Consider the following 19,705-nt stretch of genomic DNA (forward strand, 5'->3'; position numbering starts at 1 on the left):
GTTTTAGCGGCACGCTGCCGACCGAGTGGTTTGCCGAAAAGGTCGACAAGTTTCGGCTTACAGTCATCCCAGCTGGTCAATGTCACTTCTTTCGTATCTTACCACTTGAGCGCCGTGCCCTTAAGGTAAAAAACGACGTTAGCAAGCATGGAAGTTTGGTCCCACCGGTTGTTAGCGCTGCACCGTTCATAATGGCGCTAGCCAAGTCTCGACGTCAGCCTCGTCGTCCCCAGAGAAGGGTCCAGGATCAAGAGGGTGAGTGACGACGACGGAGGACACCGATGCTGCCGAATCTGGAGGAGTTGCTTCCGTCATTGTCGGCCGTGGAAGGTAGCGGTGGCGTAAAACATAGGTCGAGGGTGGAAGGTAGCGTCCACTGCGTAGTTCCATCTTGTCGCACCTCCACCAAAAATGTTACGGGGAAATACTATTTACATTTATTTACAAGCGGTAGGTGAATAGTTCCTAGCAGGGAGCAGCAGGGAGCACCAATGCGAAGAGGAAGCACCATCAACCTCTTCTTCGTGCGTCCCTTTCACGCGGGAGTCCACTTCGTTTTCCACTTCCACTTCGTCGTAACAATATCTTTGCAAGAGTTCAGAGTCGTTTGACGGCCGAGACATGACCGTTGCCCTATATTTTCCTTTAGTATGCATAGTCTGTCGCGGGGAGAAGAGAACATATCATAAAAAAGCTAAATATGAACCATAATCTAAATATAGTCCATGATTAGCTTGCTAATAAGAGTGCTAGCGAAAACAGTAAGGCGTACATGATCTTGCAGTCATGTTCTTGGAACGCCCTGTGACGCCTTGCGCATGGGCGATGGCGAGTGCTTTTGTAGCAAGAAGGGACTGAATAAACTTCCAGGAGACAAAAATGAGCCAATTAAGCTTTATTTTCTACTTTCCTGGCTATGTTGTCACAGACACTACGGCTTCGGCTAGGCTGCTAATGAATCAGCTCTGCGCAGGAATCTTTGTCGTAGGTCGGCATTGCACCACCGCAGTTGTCCTGGAACTGGTCGACGCAGGTTTGAGGGACAGCGTCCTTTGCTGGACTTGTCACCCACAGTACGCATGCTGCGGAAGCAGCAGGGGATTGCTTCGTAATGACATCGAAAAGTAGCAAGTTTAAAAGAGAGAAAGGTCTACAAAAGAGTGAATGCAACATTGCGGCTTTCATTTCTTCCAGAGAGCATAGTGGGAAGAAACAAGAAGTGTAGAGCCACTCAATACATGTTTAATACACATTTACGACATGTATGTATAACAGTGGACCAGACGTGAGAAGAGAGTTTCATTAAAGGTGTGTATAATGCTAACCGAGGCCAAGTAAGATTTCTCTGTCTCTCTCTCTCTGTCTAGCTGGAGGTCGCGGTGGAGGAAAAAATTAATGATGATGATGACTGCGGCCACGGGCGCCATGCACACACAGCACGTGGAAGCTCCTGTGGGCGTGAGTGCCCTCCGCCATCAAGCGCTCCGCGATCAAGCGCACCGTTCCTCGCAGCCGAAGCTGATCGCGGAGGCCACGACGCGTGCATTTAGAAGGCTATTCCCACCTGGGTCGCGGAAAGTTCGGGTGCGGCTCTTAAACGATTTATATTTTTTTTTAACATTTCCCACGGGAAAACGGGGTGCGGCTCATACACGAGGTGCAGCCATAAACGGGGTGCGACCCATATGTATCAACAGGACCTGGATGAATGAAAGATTTAACGGAGCAATTCAAAGTAAAGGCAAGTTACTAAGCAAAAATATTGCCGTACTGTTTTGCGATACACAACATGTACCCAGACACAGTCCTTCAGCGCTTATTCCAATGGTGTGTCTACCTATCGTTTCTTTCTCTCGCCGTGCAAATAAGAACGTTTACCCTCTCTTTGCAAACTGTGTCCTGGAAAGCAACAGCGGTGATAGCCGATGCAAGGCAGGCTCTGATGCAATGGATTATACGCAGGCGCCCTGCCTGAACACATCCTTACCACCATACTGAATTGGATACTGCACAATACTAATAGTAAATTCATAGTAACGAAGTATGTCGCTAAATTTAGGCAATCGAGGGTACGAAGGCCCTTTAGAGACGCCAAATCCAAGACGTTCGGATTAAGTATGGTTGGTTCTCTTTTGCAGTTAGACAAGTGAATTCTAAACTCTTCTGTTATCAAGTTATTAAGCCCCGCATCGGGGCCGCGCATGCGTTAATTTTAAAATTTTCCGCTATACGAAGTGGGCTATTTTTAGGCAGCACAAGGGGAGAATTTTTGCTGCTCTTCGTGCCGTATCTAGAGCCTTACATTTATTGCCGATGCGCTGGGCTGCGTGCCTGCTTGCCGTTGTGCCTCGGTTTAGTTGGCTTATCGGACGCTTAATAACTTCGGCCGCTCCAGGTCTTCATTTCTCAGCCTGTCACGCGCGTCGATTTGCCGTGTTCTCCTAATCTGACGGTCGGGTCGACCACAACGGGCACAGGTTCAGACCGCTCGCGCTTTCGAGCGACTTCTTATTCGGCGCTGAGTACTCATTGCGGTGCCAAGACAGCTGCATGCCGACTGCTGAATCCTACTCTGTTCGGACTGCGTACACATGATCTCGATACAATTAACGCCGCGAGGACCCGCTGCCAGAACACAGACTTTAGAACTGATGAAATTGAACATGGCCAAGCCCACTGCGAAAACCGCTCTCCATTCTTCGTTTCTGTGGTCGCTTGCACTGCAGCAATATTTTCTGCTTTTGGTTTCAGTCTGCACGCGTTTCCTCTTTAAAACCCTGTGGGCCCCTGGATAACGCAGCTCCCCCTAGCTGACCCCTCTCGTCGCCATCTCTGTGAACGGTTCTTCTACCTTTGCTTCATCTTTTACTTCATGCCTTCTGGCTGCTTTCTCCACACTGTCTTGACAACCTGTGCAGTTTTCTTTTTGACCGCCTCTTCTCTTCTCACCGCCCGGATGTGATCACGCAGACACTCGGGCGTCAGATGGGTTTCATCGCCAATACCGTAGAATAATACACGTAGCCTCATTCAACCTATGCACATATTCTGCTCAAATATGCCTTACCTTCACGATCCTCCATGGGAAACTTCATGAGAATGCAATTCTCATAGTCAGAGTATATGTAATGGTTTCGCAGTGGGTGGTCAAAATCTGTAAACAATTGAACAAGCAGTGTAGATTGTATTTTTTTATGTAAACGCACCAAAATTCCATTGTGTGCAAAGAGCAGCACCGTATTAGAAGGTGGGAATTAGAAAACTACTAGTAGCTTGGCTTGTTGATGTAATTAAGTTTTGTACTGCTGACTGTGAGTAATAAACACTAAGTGTACAGAAGACCGCATCTGTGTTCTGTATGTTTTTGTCGGCATTGCAGTTAAAAATCTTGGCACACTGTAGTTTTATGAAAAAGCGCAAATTTTAAGCACTGTGGAGAAGTCGTCGCGTTTGAATACAATATGACTATCTGACCAAACTGTGCTGCGCTCGTTATATTTCATTATTATTACCTAGCACGTAGGTATCACTCGGTACGTTATAAAAGTACTGAATTTTCGAAGTGAAAGGGTGCTGCACTATTTCTGTTCAATATTTAAGGAACACAATTTCCGATGCGATGCTTCCTATTTCTGTATATTGTGAACAGATCAAACTTGGAGAGTACGCCAGTAAATTTACATCACTGGGACCCCCATTTTGCAGACCGGCTATAGATATTCTAAAACATATCTTCAATGCACGTAAGAATGTACCTTTGATCCGGTTAAATTTGTACAAGCTTAATTCATGAAGTGTTTTTTCCCACCGTCAGTGGGATTATTGGTTCTCGGCTAAAACACACGTTTAGTGCTTTCGCTTTTCTCTGCGAATGTCAGCCGTGTATGGGCACTAATATGCAAGCCATATGAAAAATTTGCAGCTTCTTCATATTCCTATTTGAGACGCCGCGGTGCCTCAGTGGTTATGGTGCTCGGTTTCTGACCTGAAGGACGCAGGTTTGATCTTGGGCTCCATGGCCGAATTTCGATAGAGGCGAAATTCTAGAGGACTGTGTACTGTGCGATATCAGTGCACGTTAAAGAACCACAGGTGGTCGGAATTTTCGGAGCTCTTCACTACGACTGCCATAGCTTGAGTCACTTTGGGACGTTAAACTCTTTAAAACAAACAATTCGTATTTACCATTGTTAATAACCACCACGTTGCTGTCAAGTGTCGGTCCAGGCTTCAAGTAGTAAGTGTAGTTCCGCCTGGAATGAAAATCAGAAGTCTTCAGTCAGAAAACTGCGGCATGCTTAACAGTATTCCGACAAAATAGCATTACCATCATGTCGTTATGCGCAATGCCATAAGTGCTTCATATGCATGATTGTTTTCATTGTTTATATTTCGTTTCTTGTTCAAGCGATTGAGCATTTGTGGTTGTGTCGTGCTGCGGTGTACGCGCCTTGTTGTTTTTGTCGCGCTTTACTTTTAGTTACTACAGCTTGATTTCGTCTCTCCTTCTCACTTTAATTCTCATGATGCTTTTTTTGCGATGTGCATTTCCTTGATGTATTATTGATATGCCCACTCCTGCCAAAGGCCTCAAGCAAATAAATAAATGAGACTGATTTTTCAATCTCCGATCTGTCAGGCATCCCCTTTCTCCTTCCTCAAGCTGAAGTACCTTTATGAACATTGTACTCTCAATGCGGCTCGGTGCTACGGCATAGCAAATGTTTTTTTTTTCTTTTAATGGGAACCGACACTAAAAAAAGCTATTTATTTAATATCGGACCAGCAAGCTTTTTACGCTGAAACGATTTAAAAATGTGGTCCTTACTTAAGCTTATGAAGCCGTATTTGAGTGATCCGAATGCCTTTGATTTGATATCGTCTGTGCCTTATCTTCAGGTCTATGCCTAACGTACTTTACATGAACAACCCGAATGAAGCTCAAAGAGAACGGTATAATTTTGTGTGCTTCTTTGAAAGACTTCTTTGTTAATGTTCCTTTTTTCTGCACCATAAAAAATCTATGCTTTTGTTTTTAATTGTCTTATTCTTTAAATCTTTAAATTACGCCTGCGTTCAGCTTAAATAACCAAGAAAGATGCAGGCATAACATATGTGAAGGATTTGTTCCCCTTACAAAATGCAGTCCCCTAGACAAAAAAAAAAAACAAACTCCGAAACACACTTGATTGTCAGCCCCTAAAATCGACTCAGTGCTGTTGAATGGCAGTTTTGGTTGACTGCAGTTTTGTTCAATAAGTGTGTCTAGGTTACACGTCTGCAAAATGGTTATTAGTGAAATAAGAAATCGGTGTATTTCGCGCCATGAAAATGCACGTGAAAAGCTTCAGTTAAAACATACGCATTCGGCCCTTTGAGGCCCTTCAGAGAGAGAATGTAAGTTGCGCTTGGGGGCTCCCTTTCGAATTGCGTGCGCACTGCGTTAAGGCAGTCCAGGTCTCCATCCTTGTCGATGTCGTAGAGAGCTACGGCATATGGAAAGCTCTCCAGGCTCTGCAACAAGAAAATGCGCCATTTTATAAATCATCCTGCCCAAACCCACTTACTCTTTCTCACTTCCTTAGATGCTATTCGCTCTAAATCACATGGCTTGGACAAATGCCGTCTCGCGCTTCCCATGTTCTTAGACGCATTTTCAGTGTCCGATTTTTTGACCACGCTTTCATTATAAAAGTACAAGAATCCACTGCAAAAGAATAAAGCAACACTCGCGTGCCTATTACCAGATGAAAATTTAAATAAACCACTCGGTTCTTTTTTGTGGCTTTCAAAGCCAAACGTAAAAATTTTGTCCCTCTTCTAGAATACACTACATGTTAACCTGCCTGATTCGGTTACCCTACTGGCTCCGCAGAAAAAAATGTTGATTTAGTGATGTGGATTTGGTATCGCTAATATGATTACACTTAGCCCCTCCCTCCCCCGAAACTTTCAAGCACATCGAAGTGAATAACTGGACCGCTCAAATTCATTTCTACTAACTTTCCCAGCATTGATATTAAAGCAATGTTATCATTTGCAGTTTTAGATCATTATCTTGGGCTATGGCACATTTTCACCTCGTGTTCACGTAGGTCATGCAAATAAAAAAAAGTTCCGTCCATCCTAAAAAACTACCATCGTTGGAAACCATGAGTTCTTTGTAAATAGCCATTCTCAGTCCTGTCACTGATACTGCTGTCACACAGGCACTTTCGATCGCAATCAAGTCGATCGAAATCGAACTCGATGCAGATCCGGCGTTGTGACACGGCGAATTCAATCGCGATCGCCCGCGATCCTGCTCAACCGCATGGAGCACGATCGAGCGTTGCGGGAAGCGTTGACAAGAAGGCGGCGCCCTGCTCGCCCGCTTCGGAATTTCATTTCATTTATTTCGTCCTTAAAGGCCCGAGGGCATTACATAAGGAGGGGGTTACAAATTGTTTTGTGTGAACGCACTCATGATGAAAACATAGACAATAAAAGAAACACTGCAACTGCAAACACTAAAAATAAAGATAGAAATTATCAAGTGGTTATATAAAAAAAACAAGAGAAGCCAAGAAAGCACACAAAAATACAATAAAAACTCAGGGAAAATACAGAAAAAAAGTAAAGGCCAGCAAATGATTCACGTGTTCTGAAAATGACTGGTGAGTTTCGCGCGAAATGATTTGCGATCGTTGCATGATACTATGTCGTTGGGCAGGGCATTCCAATGGTTTATTGCGTCAGGAAAAAAGGAACTGCTCATTGCTAAAGTACGACTCTTGATGTTGGCTATGGGGTGGCTGTGGCTGAGGCGACTGGAAGTTCGGATCGGTGGTTTCAGCAGGGGATGTTTTGATATCGGATGGTAGAAAAAGCTGTGTAGTAGGCAAAGGCGTGAGATGATGCGGCGTGATTCAAGTGTGGGGAGGGAGATAGAATGTTTGAGTGCAGTGATGCTACTTTCTTTTGAGTATTCAGAGGTGATAAAACGGGTCGCGCGGTTTTGGATGGCCTCAAGTTCGGTGCTAAGGTACGCTTGAGAGGGATGCCAGATGGATGATGCAAATTCAAGTTTGGGACGAACAAATGTTAGGTAAGCAAGCTTTTTACTTCGGGAGATGCTGACTTGAGGTTACGTCGGAGATAACCCAAGACACGGGAGGCATCAGAACATATTCTTTGGACATGGTTCACCCAAGATAGTGAAGATGTCAGATGTAATCCAAGATACTTATATGACGTTGTTGAGGCAATCGGGACTGAGTTAATATTGTATGAATGATGAATAACTGCGCGTTTGCGAGAGAATGACAACAGTTGGCATTTATCTAGGTTTAAAGGCATGAGCCATCGGTCGCACCATGTGGCTATTATGTCAATATCTTTTTGTAGTAGGTGACTATCGGTGGGATCACGAATGGGGCTGTAAATTACGCAGTCGTCCGCGAACAGTCTTAATTTGGCGTTTGTGTTTACTGAAAGATCGTTGATGTAAATGAGGAATAGCAGTGGTGATAATCCAGCGCCCTGGGGGACACCTGATGATACATCGGTAAGGGGTGAGCGGTAACCATTGCATGAAGTGAATTGCATGCGCCCATTTAAGAAATGATCGATCCAGGTTATTAGGTTACCAGGAATGCCTAGGGAGGAGAGTTTTGCGAGCAGGTGCGAGTGAGGAACACAGTCGAATGCTTTCGAAAAATCTAAAAAAACGGCGTCTATTTGAAGGTTATTGTCCATAAAGTGTAGGATGTCATGAGTGAATTCGGCCAATTGGGTTTCACAGGAATAGTGTTTTCGAAAACCGTGTTGGTGGGGATAAAAGAAGTTAATTGAGTCTAGATGGCTCATTAAGTTAGAAGATATAACATGTTCGAGTAATTTTGAAGGAATGCTGGTCAAGGAAATGGGGCGATAGTTGGACGGATTTGTGCGGTCACCTTTCTTGAATATCGGAATGATTTCAGCTATCTTCCAGTCGTCGGGGACTTCGCCGGATTCCAACGATTGGGTAAAAATTAGATGCAGGATTAAGCTTGAGACTGAACTAGTATTTTAAATACATGATGCCGCTGGATTCTTCGACGCGATAGCTCGCTCAAATGGTAGCGGTTCGCTTTTATTTCGCACACTCTCAGCCACGCGTTGAGGTTTAAGCGATAACTAGCTCCTGTTTTTCAGATAATTTGGCGATTTTCAAGCTGTTAGTCCTAACTAAATGCAGTGTTTACCACGCAAGAGTGACACCTGGCGAAGCAGTTGTCTTGCATTTAGTCAGTTTTTACATTTTCTGTTTGCAGTTTTTCTTCTTGGAACGAAAAAAAGGCTCGCAATGCACACACCCTAGCTAACAGTAATTAGGGAAGAAAATTTCTTCTACACAATGTTGATGTGCTTTGGCGCCTTTGCACTAGACGGCGCTACCGTTTAGGCGTGCACCGAGCGTTGTTCTGCTGCTGTTCGCTATCGAGTCCACTGCTGGTTGCAGCAGAAAGTAATTTAGCTGCTTTTTCTGCTCATAGTTCGAAACTTTCACAAAAAAAGTTTTATTAACGATTGTTATTTTTAGTTTATTAGAAATCGATAACGATGATGACAGTACGCGCAGTGCCATCTGGTATGTAGCAATCTAACTAGTTAATCGGAATCGAGTGGATACGTGTAGCAGGTGTCCACCTCGATCGCGCTTCAAAGTTCAACCGCGTTCGACACCGATCGCGATCCGAAGTGCTCGTGTGACAGGGGTATGACTTACACACTAGGATACAGTATCCTTCCACTTTTTATTGCTAAAGGTCACGTGTGCCCGTGCTCTTTTCTCGAATGAATCTATACATTCAGCTATATGCCTTGTCATTTTTACCACAGAATACATGGGTCACCGTTCCTTTACTGGACCCTCTTGTTGCGCAGTGCTAATCATCGATAAACTGCCCGGTTGTAGAACCCTGCACGGGCTACATTGCCACATGGACTTGACGTGATTAATCTGAGCACTTTGAAAGACTGTGTAATAAACTGCAGCACAATATGTTATTCCATAAAACTTTCGATACGCTTACGGGCTAGACGAACAATATTTCAGCCTCTCTTGCCGACAGTGCGCGTGAGTACGAAATTCTAGGCAAGAAAGGCGTATTACGTAAATCTCAAGTACGGCTACTTGATGCTCGTCGGTACTTTTTGGTATCGGCTTGGTCATTTGGCTATTGATCATCCCGATGCCTTCGCCCGCTTCTGACAAGCAGCGCTGTTGACCTCCCTGGCGGTTTTTGCTGCTTTTCGACCCGCCGAAATCAGTTGCTTTTCTTGCAGCTAGGCAGAATACTCGATTTTTGCAGCTTTTGATTACTCACTTGCCGCCCTCTTCAACAGCTGCTCTTTTTCTAACCCGGTAGCTCCTTAAGCGTCCCTCGTTGGTAAATCTGCTTGGAGCGCCGTACTACTTATCCTCTATTCTTTGGCTTTTCGGCGTTCTGGCATCTAGGCCTACTCACCTACGTATCTGGGTACAGAATGCTTCCGCGCGGGATATTCACAAGTCTTTCCGTCTCTTAACTTATCCAGAGTCATTTTACGATACTACTGCCCAGGGAACATACAGCGCCGATGGCAGATTTATTCCTGTTGAGGAAAGGTTATATAGCCTTTTGCTCTTCGTAAGTCAGTTCAAATCTTCAGTCTGTGCAGACTCGTTGAATCCACCCGCCGATTTACTATGCTCGAGAAAGGGTTGTCTACAAGAGCAGAAAGTTCTGGTGCTTGTGTAGTGTCCAGAGGCAGGAACGGCGGCGGTGGCGGTGGCGGCGGCGGTGGAAGGACGCTCCCCTTATCTATATTTTTTTTCCTGCCTACCCAGACCAAGCCTGACATCGCTTCCGTGACTGCTGACAGTGCATCCTTCCTGACGTCACGGACTGCGTGAACCTGTTGTCGCGCTCCTGGTGGCAGAGGCGCAATTTTGTCACACGGGCGGTGGCGGCGGTGGTGGAAGGACGCTCCCCTTATCTATATTTTTTTTTCCTGCCTACCCAGGTTCGTTTCTGGCCTCTGGGCAAGCTGTGCTACTCTGTTGGTACCTGCTGCTTTCCTTGGTCCTGCTGCTTTCTTCTTGCTCGTCAACGACAACGTGAATCTTTCCTTGCCCCCCAGACCAAGCCTGACATCGCTTCCGTGACTGCTGACAGTGCATCCTTCCTGACGTCACGGACTGCGTGAACCTGTTGTCGCGCTCCTGGTGGCAGAGGCGCAATTTTGTCACACGGGCGGTGGCGGCGGCGGTGGAAGGACGCTCCCCTTATCTATATTTTTTTTCCTGCCTACCTAGGTTGGTGAACTCGTTTTCAGTTTGTCCTTAGCGCTGGTTTTGCTACCGCCGTTGCCCCCGTGTGCGCGCTCTGCTGCTGTGTTGCGTGCTTGCCCTTGTATGAGCTGCTACTGTAGGACTCTAGGCGTGTCCTCAAACTTGTTCCTTGGACCATGGCAATCACGTGCCAAGCCTGCAATGAGCTTCTGCCAGACGACGGGCGTTTCTTGACGTGCTGCGAATGTGAGTGCTCTTCCCATATTGGTGGTTGTTCAGGCTGGTCTGAATCAACGTATAAAGCCAAAGGCGAGAGCGGCCGCCGCACATGGCGGTGCGTGGCTTGTCGCCCATCAAAGGCCAAAGGTGATAGAGCGCCCCTAGAACCTGATATTGTTGTCTGTCTAGCAGACATAACTAAAAGACTTGATGCCCTGGTAGACCTACCTGTTCAGGTGGGTGAGATCAAAGCTTCAATTGAGCTGATGTCACTAAAGTATGATGAGATCCTCAGCCGACAGGTTCAACAGGAGAAGGATATTGGAAACCTGAACAGGCGTGTAACCCAACTAGAGGCTACCTGTACTGCAGATGACATTGCAGAAATGAAATCAACTGTAAACGACCTCGAATGGCGTAGCCGAAAACTCAATCTTGAAATTCATGGCATCCCAGTAACGGAAAATGAAAACTTGATGTGTAAACTGAATGATCTAGGTCAGACCATCCACGTGCCAGAGCTCACAAAGAATGACATTGGCGCTGTTCATAGACTTCCATCAAAACCAAACAAAATACCTGGAATCATTGTCCGATTTGCTCAGCAATCTGTTCGTGACTTGTGGCTGGAAGCGCGTAAAGAACTTCGAAAGAGTTCGTCGAATGTCACGATCACCGAAAACATGACTAATCAGAACAGGGACCTGCTGCGCCGCACAAGGGATTGGGCAAAGAGCCATGATTACAAGTTTTCGTGGCATTGCAATGGCAAAGTACTAATCAGGAAAAAGGAAGGTGACAGTGCCGTTGTCATTCGCTGTGCCGCAGATCTTGACAGTCTGTGATAAACTTTGGCCTAGTACTCCTACCAGTTTTTTTTCTTTTCGACCCCCTATCTAGTAAAATGCTTCCTTCTTTTACATCTCAAGTGAACGTATCAAGTCTTAAGAACATTCTCAATGCTGATGGCCGGCGAAGCCTCAATTGTATGCATTGTAACCTTAGATCAGAGAGAAATAAGCGAGATGAACTCGATCATCTTCTTACTGAAGCTCAAGTACGCTTTGATGTTGTTATGCTTACTGAGACTTGGTTTGCGTCGAAGGAGGATGTGTATACATATCAGACACATAAATCGTATTACATGAACCGTAGTGAAAAAAGAGGTGGTGGTGTTGCAATGTTAATTTCAAATTTATTGGATTCTGAACTACTTACTGAATTTTCCTGTATTAACCCCTTTTATGAAACTCTTGTTATTAGATGTGGTACTACAGTATTGTGTGTATGCTACCGTCCTCCTTCTACCAATGTCCAGTTGTTTTTTACTTTTCTTGATTCATTTTTAGAATTTGTGAGTGCAAGTAAATATAAATTAATTTTTGGTGGTGACTTGAACATAAATATGCTCGTTGATAGCAATGTAAAACTAGAACTTGAATCCCTCTTAAACTCTCATTCCTGTCAGAACTTTATAACATCAGCAACACGAATCACTACACAATCAACGACACTTTTAGACCTTTTTTTAAGCAACTTCGATGCATCCCTCGTTAGAGCTTGTACATTGATTCATAGCATCAGCGACCACCTGCCGATAGTTATATCTGTGAATCAGTGCACTAATGCAGTAAAGACCCCACGTTCCGTATTCTCTTACCGAGTTATTAATCCTACAACGCTCTCTACATTTAAAGACCGTCTAACCACAGTCAGCTGGGACGATGTGTTCGCAGCAAATGACCCGAACGTAGCATATGAAACATTTTTGCGTAAATTTTCCGAAGTATACTTTGAGTGTTTTCCAATGAAGAAGTGCAGAACCTGTAAAAACAGTCGCAAACCCTGGATAACTAAAGAATCGTTAAAACTTTTAAAGAAACGAGATCAATTATATAGGACGTTCATACGAACTAAATCTCCTGAAGCCCTTAAAATATTCAAATCATACAGGAATTTTGTCACGAAACACCTTCGGGCTGAAAAAAGACAATATTATATTCACCTCTTTAACTCGACTGAAGGGCGCACAGGCAATGTTTGGAAGGCACTTAAAGTGGCAACCGGGACCTCAGCAGAAGCAGTAAATAAAATAACAAAGGATGGAATAGAGCTACAGGGTGCTGAACTAGCCAACGCCTTTAATACTTTTTTTCTGTCACTTGGCGACGTTAGCGAACCCGCCGCTGACTTATCTCTTATGAATGGCCCAAATGAACAAACAATATTTTTAGAACCAGTCTCGGAAAGTGAAGTTGTAACTACATTTTTGGCAGTAAATAACAGCAAAGCAACTGATGCCAGTGGCTTTCAGATAGAGCCTATAAAGTCTGCAATAAGATAAATAGCCCCTTGCGTTACCCACATTTTCAATATATGCTTGTTGACTGGAACTTTCCCGCATGCCATGCAAACAGCAAAGGTAACTGTTCTATTCAAGAAAGGTGACAGGAACGATATGTCAAATTATCGTCCAATATCGGTTTTACCCGTCTTTTCGAAAGGCCTGGAGAAAATAATTCTGAAGCGCCTATCCTCATTTACTGATCGTCATGACATTATATGTTCCGCCCAATATGGGTTTCGAAAGAATAAGTCGACAGAGCTGGCACTTTTGGCTCAAAAGGAGTTTATTTTGTCAAATTTCGAACGCAAAAATATGGTGCTTGGACTGTTTCTGGATTTTTCAAAAGCGTTTGATCTCATAAATCACAACATTCTCATTAAAAAACTGGAGCATTATGGCATTAGGGGGAAAGCACAAGAATTAATCACATCTTATTTGCAACATAGATCTCAGTTTGTAGTAATTGGAGGACAAAATTCTGCAGTACAATCAGTAAAATCAGGTGTCCCACAGGGCAGTATTCTGGGCCCGTTTCTGTTTATCCTCTATATAAACGAAATAGTACGCCTTGACGAAAATGCCCACTATATAATCTATGCAGATGACACTAGTTTATTTTTTTCAGACAACTCATGTGAGACCTTAGCTAATCAAGCCAATAGCGCCCTGTCTAAAATAAATACGTGGGCTCAAACAAACTGTTTAGCACTTAACCATCGCAAGACAAAAGCAGTACTATTTCACCCCCGCCACAAGCAAATCCAGTTGCCGCACATTGTGTTAAACAATACCAATATTGAAATAGTAAGAACTTTTAAATCACTAGGTGTATACTTTTCTGAAAATATGACATGGGATGAACACGTCGGTTATATAGTAAATAAGTTGTCGAAAACTATTGGCATCATACGCCGCCACTGTTATTATTTCCCTACCTCAGTTAACGTCCTTTTATATAACTGTTTATTTTCCTCCACATTAAGCTATGCCTTTTTAGTATGGTCCACAACAACAGCAACAAACATCAGCAAACTTTTAATATTGCAGAAACGGGTCTTACGTCTGGTCTGCAATGTTCCGTATCGCTCCCATACTGCAGACCTATTTAAAAAACACAATATCGTTCCTGTTACATCACTATACAATTACAAACTATCCCACCTTTATAAACAGGGAATACTAAAGAATAATGATGCATTAACTAACCTAGCCGGATTGCAGATAAACACCACCACCTATAACGTACGTTTTTTGGAACCCTGGAATGTCACCAAATGCCGGACTAACTACGGGAAACAAATGTTGAAATACTCATTGCCGACGGTTTTAAATTATCTTTTTACTGAAACAAATAATGACATTTCCGCGATTTCCTCACAGAAAATGCGTACCTTGTTTGTATAACCTGTTTATTCTTTTTTCTTTCTTTCCTCGCTTTGATGTTTGACGTGTACGCCTTCGCCGCACGCTGCTGCGCTACTGTGTATGCTGGGAGGTCAGGACTCCTCAAGCTGTTTTTTCAGCTTTTTACCTGCCCTCCTCGCAACATTCCATTTCTGTTGTGGAATAAATTTCAATTTCAATTCAATTTCAAACTCCAACTACAGAGCGGCAGTGTTTCTTGACTCATTTGTGTGCCTTCCTGAATTCAGTTAAGTTTTCTCACTCAACAGTGGGCAAACATGGCGGGATCCCATAGTGCTACCAGGTTAAGCAAGGCATGGGAGGGGGTAGGTTTTTATGACAAACAATGTCGCGGTGATCGCCAGGTAGCCAGGGGCATCGGGAAACAAAGTTTCTTAAGGCCAGTTTTGCAATTACGGCTGGTGTTTGAAAAATGAATGAGGAAGAATGAGTATGCTTCTGATTCCTGAACCACAAAAAGCAGGATCGACGGGCCTAGATTAAATTACACCAGGTATCCAATTTTGTATGCAGGGTAATTTATTTTCTTTACGCTATGTAGAGGCATGGGGTGCTATTTCGAATGCTTGTCTAGCAATCGCCTATCATGAGTGCGTTTGACTATGTGTGCGCTACTCGAGAACAAAATCAAGCTGTGCAGTTCTTTTTCATGCTTGAAACCATATGTCCGAGTTAGGCAAGCCATTCAACACGACACTTCATCAGCATTGCAAAAACGCTACTTTATGGCGTGACATAAAAAGTAATGGGTTGAAAGCCATGCATCATCAATTGCCTTATCAATTTCCAAGACGGAGGAAAACTGATTCTTTGCTTATGCTTTACCGAACAAGATACCATTACATTCTGGTGAAGTCAACGAAAAAGTGCTCACAAAGAATGTTCATAAAGCAAAATAATAACGACGTGCACAAGCTAGAAGGCCATTTGTTGCTGTATTGATCCACGCGTAGGAATATAACGTTCGTCTGGGACCATGTTAATTTCGATGGAGGCGAAATTCTAGAGGCCCGTGTACTCTGCGATGTCAGTGCTCGGTAAAGAACCCCAGGAGGCAAAAATTTACGGAGCCCTTCACTACGGCGTCCCTCATAGCCTGCGTTGCATTGGGACCAGAAGGACCATATGCAATGGTCCTTTCCCTCTACTGTGCTACGATTTACTGCACGGTATGAATAGGAAAGCGATTCTTTCCATTATATTTGAAGGTTAAATGCGGTTGTGAGTTAATGGGTGAATCTACTAACTTGCACCCATAAATTATTAAAGCAATCGAAAGCTCGTTGTCCAAACGAACTATTACCCTGTTGTTACGCTGACAAACACATCAAAAAAGCTTTAAACTTAATCTTTTCTATATGGCAGTCACCCTTTCTCATTGCAGGGGGGTGTGCGAACTTTAACATCTAAGATATGAGATGCATTCGCTACAGTGACTCATTGCACCTCTATGGGCACTGCCCCTTTCAGACGCCATGTTTCGTTTTTTTGAAATCAGTTATTGTTTGCCTAAGTAGTATGTTGAGGCCTCACGAAAGGTAGTTTGTTAGTTTTTGAGCGTGAAAAACCAGCGGGTAAGCTTTAAGAATGATGTGCAGAATTGCGTACAAAGTGACAAATTTGTTAGAAATGGTAACATCGAAATGTCCTCATGTGTCAGGTAAGCACCCTAGGAATCGTTGAATCATTTTGCATTTCGAAGATGCACATTACACCCGAAATTGAAAAACAATCAATGTTTTCACTTGCAACAAAATCTGTCTGCACAAGAATGGTGGACAAAGTGCTACCTTGCTCACTGTCAAGTGAAACATTATTTAATGCGCTCGCTACATGTCCCAAAAAATCTACTTATTTGTGACAGGAAGGGTGCTCAATTCGACTCAAACAATGAAATCACTGCTAAGTGCACCAGTCTCTCAGAAAAAGCTGTGAGTTTGCTGTGTACACGATTGTCTACCAAGCGCCTGAAAGGGCTACGACGGCCGAGTTGTATAGGCGGCATGTATTTAACCTAGATGCATAGGTTTTAATGAAGGTAATATTGAGAACACTACGGTAGTATAGAAATGCTATCAATAAAATAACAGTGGCGATATCTATAACAGATGACAGCAAACGCCTCTGCCGGTTCCAGCCCAGCCGGTGGTGGTGGTGAAAAACATTAATACTAAGAGAGAGTTTGGGGGTCAGAAAACCCCCCTGCATGGTCGGTATCCTTAGTCCAGGACACCGCACGACGAGGCCCCGTCTCGCGCCCGCTTTCCTAGAGCCTTTTGGGACTCCAGTGTAGAGCAGTTGAGGAGGGCAGCCTCTCAGATGGGGGTGGGGGAAGGGGGAAGGTAAGGATTCTGACTACATGCCCACACCATGTGAAAGATGTCGCAGATCTCCCCGCAGTGTGGGCAGCGCCCATCTATGTTTGGAATGAAGTGTTTTGCTGTGGCAGCGCAGAGAAGAGATCCTGTGTGCAGGCGCCGCAGAGTTAGCTCCTCCGCCTTACTCAGCCCCTTGACAGGTGCCGGGTAGAGACGGTGGCTGTCGCAATAATGAATTAGGATTTCGCGGAACCGCAGAAGCGGTTAATGAGCTTCTGAGCCAGGAGAGCTAGGATGAGGAGCCCGGTGTGTGAGCGCTCGGACGGCCGCATCAGCGGCCTCATTGCCTCGTAGACCCTGGTGGCCAGGAGCCCGGATTACGTTTTTGAGAGTTGGATCGGCGGCAGCGTGTCTTAGAATTTGGGAGGCAAGAGGTGATATTTCCCGTGCAAGATAATGTTCACAGGCCCGGCCAGAGTCTGTAATATCCGTTCTCGATTTTCGATCGGCCGCAGCAAAAGCTATTGCAACTTCCTCCGCTCGTGTTGAATTTGGGGCCCGAAAAGATAGCCCATCAACATTCATCTCCCGGTGGACTACGGCAGCCGTGAAGAATCACGCGGGCGACGGCCCTATGATGTCCACGTAGTAGAAACCCTCTTTATACCAATATTGCCTCTCAAGCGTGCGAACCCGCGCTTGTCGTCTGCCTTCATGAGAAGCCAAGTCCATGTTACGCGGAAGGGGAGCGACCCAGAGCATGTGGCGCCACAGGTGCGGGATGTTCACCGTCCCCTCTGGTATCCAAATTTGTTGGATGTGTAAGCGGTTTAGCAGGCGGCGCCCAGGAACCGTCTGCGATAGCCGCGTATATTGGTTCACTAGGTGGGCCTGCCGCAACTCTTGATATGAGTTTACCACCCCCAACGCCTTCAGTTTGGCGTTAGAGGTAGCCACCGGGAGGTCCAGCCGGTGGCAGCGACGTTACCAGCGTGGTGGCAGGATAGGTTGTGTTGTTTCTTTGTACGTTCATCAAGCAAGGTTGGAGAAAAAAGCATCCTTGTAATTTATTCGAAAAGCTAAAAATACGCTGCATATACGGTGCTTATGGGTTTAGATTAGCAATAATTAGTGTTCGTGTGACGTGCGGCTCCATGCGATGCGACATAGACATGAAATACAGTACATGCACTTCAGACGTGCACTATGCTAGCCGCAGCTTAAGAACACAGCTTGACGCTTCCATCCGCTCAGAAGGGCCGTTTTATTTGCCAATTAGAACATACATTTTTGCCTACAGTGTGATTTGCCCCTTCGTTATCGCTACTATGGGGCAACACCTTTATAATAAGCCGACCAATAGTGCAATCACTTTAATGACAGCCCCCAGGTTTATGGTGAGTTCATCCCCTGCTGCGTTCCTGAGCTCAAAGGCGAATATCGCCTCCGCTTGATCCGAGCATAACAAGTACACACATCGCATATTAATATCATTTATGGAATCCAAATAAGCGAAAATAGAGAATTTAACTACAAGAAATGGAACACACAGCAGTAGACGGCGGACGTTGGTTCTGGCAGAAATTTAGCCCATCGTTTTATTTGGCACAACATTTCAGTGTGATATGTAAGGTTAGTTTCATTACGGAAGAAAAATATCTGTTTGCGGACAAGAAGGGATTATCTTCTTGCTTGCACATTAAAGTTGGAAGTATGTTGTGGGGACAGTCCGCTCAGAGAAAAAATATTCTTACTGCCTGAGTAATCATTCAGTGAATATAGAGAATGTCTTCCTTGTTGTATGGGAGCTGCCTGTGCCAAACTTTCTTCTGATAAAACTACACACGCTTTTCCAGCCGAATTCCATCCTCTTCCGAAGGTTTAGTTTGGCTTAACGTCCCAAAGTGACCCACGCTACGTGTACCGAAGGGAGTTCGCTACACAGCAGGATACAGTGGACTTACCTTAAAAGCGTCCACGGTATCGTGTTCTAGCTCGCGTTTGGCTTTGCAAGAGGCAAGCGGACAAGCTGACAGCAAAGTACAGGCGGTGACCAACGTAGCTGCAAAAAAGCGTGCCATCTTACCGCTGGGCTGCTGATTTACTCGAAGCTCGCACCGTTCGGCCTTATAACAGGGCAGGATCTGACATGAATCGCCCACGCGTGACGTTTTCATTAGTTAGACGTGCGTTCGATGTTCCCAATAATTCAACTCCCCGCAGAAAAACATACTGTGGTGTAATTACACGAAAGTAGAAACTTCGTAGCTGAAAAAAAAACGAAAAAGCAAAAATAATTTAAATACTCACTATTCGCGTCTGCTTGCATGACATGACGCTGATAAGGCAATTCAATTAAACTATGAGGCGGCGGCAGAATGGAGCCCGTAGAAAAAGGCTGTTGTGGATACGTGTGCGGCCCAGGTCACACACGTGGGCAGTTTCCGTGAACTGAGCGGTACGATGCAGCACAGTACAGTAAGGATGAAATGAAACGCGAAGTCGCATAAGCCCTACTTCTCTACTCTTGAGCAAGATGCACCTTTCCAGTCGGTTTCTTAATATGCAATTATGTTGACCCGTCACCCAGAAACATTAATCACGCCAGTTATACGCGGCACCTGACAGCAGATTGGTGAAATATTTTGTCCTGCTATTATGCGCTGTTCGCGTTTCATTCTTGCCTGACAGTACTTCACGTGTGGTTTATTTCTCTTTTGCTTTTGCAAATGTTCTACAAACCAGAAAGGAAACCTCGCAAACTGGTTGTTAAAATATAGGTGTTATGAGACGCGACAATGCTGAATTCAGGGCTAGTGGGAATGCCAGTCTCACCTAAGTCGCTTCCAAATTAAAATTATTGTGTTCCGCAGAGCTGTAGATCTTGAAGCGATCTTCTCCGGGCAAGAGCTGCAGCCAGTGGCGTAGTGTTCGGCCTCGAATGAACATGCACTGCTGCTGGTTAAGAGATTTCCACAAGGACCCATCTACACCGGAGCCAGCATAGGCAGAAAGTAGCCTCTACCTACAGTTTTATACATACGGACCAGGAGACGCGAAGAATGGGAGGGGGGGGGGGGGGGGGGGGGCGATGTG

General features: G+C 44.8%; 1 protein-coding gene across 1 annotated transcript; it reads right to left on the bottom strand.

The window, feature by feature from the left end:
* Window positions 1–951: 951 nt before the first annotated feature.
* On the bottom strand, window positions 952–18,700 carry LOC149343030 (uncharacterized). Its single transcript, XM_089545551.1, has 5 exons — window positions 18,574–18,700; window positions 5,363–5,514; window positions 4,186–4,253; window positions 3,068–3,154; window positions 952–1,082 (listed from the first exon to the last, which is right to left on the bottom strand). Exons 1-5 carry the CDS (start codon window positions 18,688–18,690, stop codon window positions 952–954), a joined length of 555 nt encoding a protein of 184 aa, XP_089401677.1. The 5' UTR covers window positions 18,691–18,700.
* Between the last annotated feature and the right edge of the window lie 1,005 nt (window positions 18,701–19,705).

Source organism: Amblyomma mixtum, chromosome 5 (genome assembly GCF_055824585.1).
Source record: "Amblyomma mixtum isolate Tamu chromosome 5, ASM5582458v1, whole genome shotgun sequence".
NCBI classification, from domain to species: domain Eukaryota; kingdom Metazoa; phylum Arthropoda; class Arachnida; order Ixodida; family Ixodidae; genus Amblyomma; species Amblyomma mixtum.

Bases quoted from the DNA above. Each gene is read 5' to 3' on its own strand.
- LOC149343030 (XM_089545551.1), bottom strand. From the start codon at position 18,690: ATGGCACGCTTTTTTGCAGCTACGTTGGTCACCGCCTGTACTTTGCTG. The intron at 5,515-18,573 runs GTAAGTCCACTG...TTCTTGTTGCAG, and splicing joins ATACCGTGGACGCTTTTAAG to AGCCTGGAGAGCTTTCCATA. The intron at 1,083-3,067 runs GTAAGGCATATT...CTGCTTCCGCAG, and splicing joins TCCCATGGAGGATCGTGAAG to CATGCGTACTGTGGGTGACA.